This window comes from Canis aureus, chromosome X, assembly GCF_053574225.1.
Source record: "Canis aureus isolate CA01 chromosome X, VMU_Caureus_v.1.0, whole genome shotgun sequence".
NCBI lineage: Eukaryota > Metazoa > Chordata > Mammalia > Carnivora > Canidae > Canis > Canis aureus.
In genome coordinates, this window is record NC_135649.1 from 114,200,446 (window position 1) to 114,206,535 (window position 6,090).

A 6,090-nucleotide genomic window follows, 5' to 3' on the forward strand; every position below is an offset into this window, starting at 1 on the left:
GTGTGTGAGTGTGTGTTGGGGGGGTGTCTCATGGGACTGAGCCCTTAACCCGTGCCATGTGACGCTGTCCCCCGGGAGATGGTGTCAGACTTGAGCTGAATCGTAGGACATCCTGCTGGAGTGGGGAACCCTCCACACGTACGCACACGGTGCACCTGCTGGCCGAGCTGTTCGTCACAAACCCGGGCAGATATTAAAATGGAATCGATCACAGAAGGAAAAATCAAAATTATCTGGACATGTTGGGAGCTGGATCACGAGGGCAGACACAGGCAGGAGCCCTAGTGCGTCACCTGGCCCCTGGGAGCATCCTCTTCCTCTTGGCTCCTTCCCTTTTTTGGGGGGGGGGGGGCGGGGGGCAGAGGGAGAGGGAGAAGCAGGCTCCGCGCTGAGCAGGAGCCGGCCGCGGGGCTCGATCCCAGGACCCGGAGATCATGACCTGAGCCGAAGGCAGCCGCTTCACCGACTGAGCCCCCCAGGCGCCCCCTTGGCTCCTTCCACCGTATTTGACAACATCGGACCCTCCGTGTAGCGCTTCGTGGACCCTCCTCGACTTCCTCCTCCCGCTTCGGCCTTTTCTCCCCTTCCCTCCTTGGCCCCTCACCCCCCTTTCAAGTTTTCGCTTTCCTTTTCTATGTAGGATCCCGCGGTCCCTCAAGGCGCATCTCAGTGTGCACCGGTCATTTAAACGCACCCGCCGCGGAGCGGGGAGTGGGGAGCAGGGACGTCCCGGAGCTGGGGCGCCCACACGGGCTCTGTCCGCGGGGCCCCTACCCTAGGGGGACGGGGGACGTCGGGGACCCGCCAGAGGGGCAGCGTCGGTCTGCTGAAAGCCACGATGAAAACCCAAGCAGGGCCACCGTCCTCGACCTGAGAGTCGGGGGGCGGGGAGTGGGGGGGCAGAGGGTGGCGCCCGAGCTGAGCTGGCCTCGGCCTCCCCCCTCCCCCGGCTGCTCCCTGTGCGCGCTGGGCCTTCTCCTCCAGCCCTCTTCTGGCTGCCGTCCCTGGACCCCCCCCCCCCCCCCCCGCGTCTTCCCCCTCCCTCCTTGGGGCCGGGTCCTCGCTCACCCAAGCTTCCAGACTCCCTTTCTCACCCTTTGTTTCCTCCCCAGGCGCTCGGATGCAGTGAGGTGGCCCTGGGGTCGCGCCTTCCTCTGCGCTCTGCCCCTCCTGGTCCCAGCGCGACCTTGAGCAGAGCAGATCTGTTCTCACCCCCCACCCCAGCCATTGAGGAGGCCTCACCTACCTGATTCCCACCCTAGGGCTCAGCCTCCTCCCTCCATGTGTTCGCCCCCCTCACCCCACCCCCGCACCACCCGCAGCACACACTCCCCCTGTGCTCTGCACCCTCTGTCCGAAAAATCGCCTCCCTGACCCACCCAGGGTACCCTTTTCCTGTGCTTTCCGGATTTTCCTGGGGCGCACTCCCCCTTCCCTTCTCTCCTCCTTCCTGCTATTTTATCTGCCCTTCCCTCTCCTCCCCTTCTCCACCCTTCCCTGCCCTCTCCTACGTGGCAGTTCCCCACCATCCAGCAGCAGCCAGCTCAGCCCTGCCAAGCTTTCCCCAAATTCTCTTTCCCTCCTCTCAACTTCTCTGTTGGGATGCAAGAGTCCTTGCAGCCCCAGCATCGCCCTGCTTCAGGAGGGTCCTCTGTGGCCCCTTAGTCTGTGGGTCACCTGGAGACAGGCACCATCTCTTGTGAAGTCTTGTGCTTCTTGTAGATGTTAGCACTTGTTAGGCATGTTTATGGAACTGGCTGGAATTCTACAGACGACTTGCAAATGTTGAACCACGTGAAACTACTGTTCATAGTCAATATTATTTTTTAAAGATTTTATGTATTCGTGAGAGACACATAGAGGGAGAAGCAGGCTCCCCATAGGGAGCCCGGTGTGGGACTTGATCCCAGGATCCCGGGATCACGACCTGAACCGAAGGCAGCCACTCAACGGCTGAGCCACCCAGGTGCCCTCAATATTCACAGTTTTGTATGGTTTGATCTAACGTAGCCATTTGGTGTCAATGCTGCTTATTCCTGTCGTGGCTTTCAGAAGTGTTCCCTTCAGGCGGACTGACTTAACTCATGGGGCCCAAAGGATGCTTTTTAGCTTTCTGAGACATTTCCCATCTTACTCATTCTATGTGTCTGATTGTTCTGGCCAAAAATGGATGCAGACCTCAGAAATGTCATAAATGTGTACTCTCCTTTCTTGCTATTAACGATTTTTCTATCATGCCTTTTCCAACTCAGAGGGTTTTTTGTAGACATCAATGAGATTTTGAGGCTGTTTGTACAGTGACAAAGGTAACTTTTAGTGTCATCTGACATTATCAGCCCAGTGAAGAGAAAATGGTGAAGCTGTGAGCCCAGTGAAGAGATGGTGAAGCTGTGAACAGGGTGGAAATGGGGAAATGCTCATTTGCATATCGTTCTTTAAGGTGAAAGTGGATCAAGGTATCAACCTGAGAGCCTGTGAATATTTTGTCCCAATGGTTTTGATTTCTAAGACTGATACAGAAACCAGAGTTGGCCTTAAGTTGAAAATGTCTTCCATATTGAATCTAGAGCCTTCAACATGCAAATGTTGAACCATGTGAAACTACTGTTCGTAGTCAATATTATCATAATTTTTTAAAGATTTTATTCATTCATTCATGAGAGGCACTCTAGAGAGAGGCAGAGACACAGGCAGAGGGAGAAGCAGGCTCCATGCAGGGAGCCGGATGCGGGACTCGATCCCGGGTCTCCAGGATCAGGCCCTGGGCCCAAGGCAGACGCTCCACCGCAGCCACTCAGGGGGCCCTAACAATAATATTCTTAAGTAAGAGCCAAGAAAGTCTTCTGTCCTGCCAGTTCCACGATTGCATGGTCTTGGTAGACACTTTGAAAACAAAACCAATAGCCTAGCCGGTCACGATTGTCCCCTTTGGTGCTGACTTGAATTTTGTTTTGGTTTTCATTGTACCTTAAACTGCCAAGAAGATAGCAAGCAACGGTTGCCACCTTTTGGCATGAATGCTCTTAAGTAGCCTTTGCAAAAATGTGCAAGACCCTCCTGTTCGGGCGCATCATCGAATTTTCTGGTGGAGGTGGGGAGATCACAAGCGACTTCTTTCCGAGCGTGTGAAGTGTCAGGCTGCCGTGCTATTCCCACTCCTCTTGCCATGAGACAACAAAAGGCTGGGGCCATAATTTAAAGGAATAGTTGATTGTGGGTGTGGGTTTCTAGGAGGATGGTTAAAGTGAGAAGCAAGAAGTAAAATTAGAAGAAAATGTTGGAACAGGCTAAACTGGTTTTCACAATCCTTTCTGGCTTAACCAGGGGCCAGAGGTATTGAATGTAGAAGGTTTGGGGGATTATCTCAAACTAAGGCATTAAAAGACCAGGTGGTTACAGGATTTGGATTTGGGATCTCCCACATTTTTTTTTTTTTTTTTGGAAGTGTTGAGCAACAAAGCGCCGAACCTTGGATGAGCTAGGAGAGGGTGGTCTCTACCTTGTCTTTGTGTCCGCTTCTAAGGTGGGTGCTCAACCCAACCAAGTGGCAGGGTGTCCTCGGGTGGAGAGCCCTTCACCGCGTGGTTTTCAGGGTTCATCCTGGTAGTTGACTGGAGTTCCTATAAATATCTTGGATAGAGGCAGTGAAGGTAAAGGGGTCAAGCAAGTGCTTCAATCGTGGTACAGAAACCAGCAATGCTCGGACACATATGGCTCATGACCACGATAAAGGCTTTTCTGTCCTTGGCTGGGCCGAGGACTGTGGTCCCCTAGGATGTGGCTGTGCAAGAGGAGCCGTGAAAGCAGCGGTCAGTCATTATTGGTACAATAATAGCCTTTATGCTGGACATTTAGACCGCTCTTGAAAACAGCCTTTTGACTTGGGGGGAGAGCTTCTGATGAATAAAGCTCTATATAGAATCATGCCCAGCAAGAAAAAGCATCCTCTTTCCATTTTCTTTCCCAGAAGTCCCCAAGATGTGAGCCAGATACCCTTGTAGCGTGTTGCGCTTACTTTTAACATATGGAGCGATACCTTTGTGTGAATCGGGCTTGAGCTCCGTTTCCCTTGCTGTCACAGGTGTTGGTTCCCGACAGGGAGCGGATCGTAATTGTAATCCCAAATTGCATAGGCCATTGGTTTTTGTTTTTTTTTTTTGGGGGGGGGGGGTTAAAAAGATTTTATTTATTTATTCATGAGAGAGAGAGAGGCAGAGACACAGGCAGAGGGAGAAGCAGGCTCCCCTCGGGGAGTCCGATGCAGGACTGGATCCTGGGACCCTGGGGTCACGCCCTGGGCGCAAGGCAGACCCTCAGGCGCTGAGCCCCCAGGCGCCCCACATGCAGCCATTGTTAAGTCCACGTGTGGGGTTTCCCTCCCTGTTGGGTATGTTTCCTCCTCCCTTTCATACACACCGTGCAGAACGCGGTGTGCGCATCATTATGCGTACGTATATGTTTAGGAGCCGCGGCTCGCTGCAGATCGCCTAGCGGGCAAGAGGGATGCTAAAGCGAGCGGGTGCGGGGGCGCCCCGGCTCCTCCTGGGCAGGGGGGGGGTGGACTTCGGCCAGAGGGGGATGCCCCGCGAGGGGTCCCGCAGCCTGCACCCCGGGGCAGGACGGAAGGAAGGGGCTCGCGCGGGAGGGCGCCCCGCGGCGCAGTGACGCGGGGGGTGGGGGGGCTCTCCCCTCCCCTCCCCTCCCGTCCCCTCCCCCCGCCGCCGCCTCCGGGCCGTGACGTCACCGAGCCGCTCTTCCCCGAGAGGGCCGATTAGCATTGGGCGGGCGCGGCCGTCGGAGGAGGCGCGGGGCTCGCCGTCTCGGGGTGCTCGCTGACGGCCGCCGGCGCCGTGGAGCAGCCGGCCCGGGGACACCGGCCCGGGGACACCGCGGCCGCCCGCCTCCGCCGCGGGGCAGAGCCCACCGTGAGCCGCGCGCGCGTCCAGGAGCCAGCCGAGCCGGGGCGCGGGGGCAGAAGCGTTTTTGGGGGGACGGCATGAAGCCCGCCATGGAAAGTGCCGCCGAGGAAAGCGCCGAACAAAGCCGGGACAGAAAAGGTACCCAGCGCCCTGACAATAGCCCGGGTCAGGCTGTCCCCCGGGGGGGCTCTCCCGGGGCTTGCCCGCTTTTGTGTCGCTTCGCAAGCAGCTCCGCAACGAGCCCTCCGGCGTGGTCTTGCTTCCTGGGTGGTTTGGGGTTTTGGAGGGGGGACCCCCCCAGGCTGATGTTAAATGAATAGACCAGCCCCTGCTCGGCCGTTCCCGGTCCAGATCTTCCTGCCGCACGGGGGACGCCCCGGGACGCCCGCAGTTGGTCACCTTGGGTACCCGAACCGGGAAAACGGTCTCCTGCTTTTTCTTTCTTTCTTTCTTTCTTTCTTTTTTTTCTTTTTTTTTTTCCCCCATTTAATATAACGAGTCAGAACTTAGGTCCCACGTTCTGCATGTTTTGTTCCCGGGGATTAGCGTTGTTTCCTGCTAATGCTGAGGACCCCCCGGAGGGGGACCCAACCCAGAAACAGGCTTTGGTGCGGCTAAGGCCGTAGTGATTTTGGGGACATTTGCTCCTCTTCTTGTTGAATATCGTTGTCCTTCCCACGGATCGGGCCCTGACTGTGACCGGGACCAACCACTGCCAGTGGGAGCTTCGGCGCGGGGACGTCACCTCTGTCACCTAGTGCTGATGCAAAGGGGCGGTGAGGGTCCCCTGCTCTCGGGAACTGGGAGATTCAGAGCAGGGAATTCAGTAAAGGTCCTGTCCCTGCAGGGGACTCTTGCCACACTGTTGACACAGGCAGTGGCCTTTTTACAGACTTACGTGTTTTGCAGCAAGAAAGTGACAAAATAGAAGCTAAAATTAACCCGTCTTTTCCTAGATAAAAACTGATCCCAAGGGTGACACCCCGTAGAATCAGCTCAGCCACCGTTAAATGACAATGCGGTGAGATGCCTCCCACCTCTCTCTTGCTCCCAAAGTTACAGAGTATCCTGAAGGCGCGAGGACGTTTTCTGCACCTGCAGTGGCTCTAATATCGCCAGCCTGCACGCCAAGGTTATTTCCCACAGCCTGGGATCAAGTGACAGCCCCTAA

At 56.0% G+C, this 6,090-nt stretch overlaps 1 protein-coding gene across 6 annotated transcripts in view; it reads left to right on the top strand.

Moving 5' to 3' along the window:
- Nucleotides 1–6,090, top strand: part of GPM6B (glycoprotein M6B) — a 160,974-nt gene that overhangs the window by 110,319 nt on the left and 44,565 nt on the right. For 2 of the 6 annotated variants that reach the window (XR_013374880.1, XM_077888824.1), the window contains exon 1: nt 4,840–5,057. The exons of 2 other annotated variants lie outside the window; for them this stretch is intronic. Coding sequence is in view for 3 of the 4 variants with exons in the window: in XM_077888824.1 (XP_077744950.1) it covers nt 4,997–5,057 (61 nt within the window). In the remaining variant the exon portion in view is untranslated. Of the gene's footprint in view, nt 1–4,839; nt 5,058–6,090 lie in introns of those variants that run through there. 2 more of the 6 variants (XM_077888823.1, XM_077888825.1) reach the window with 2 other exon arrangements.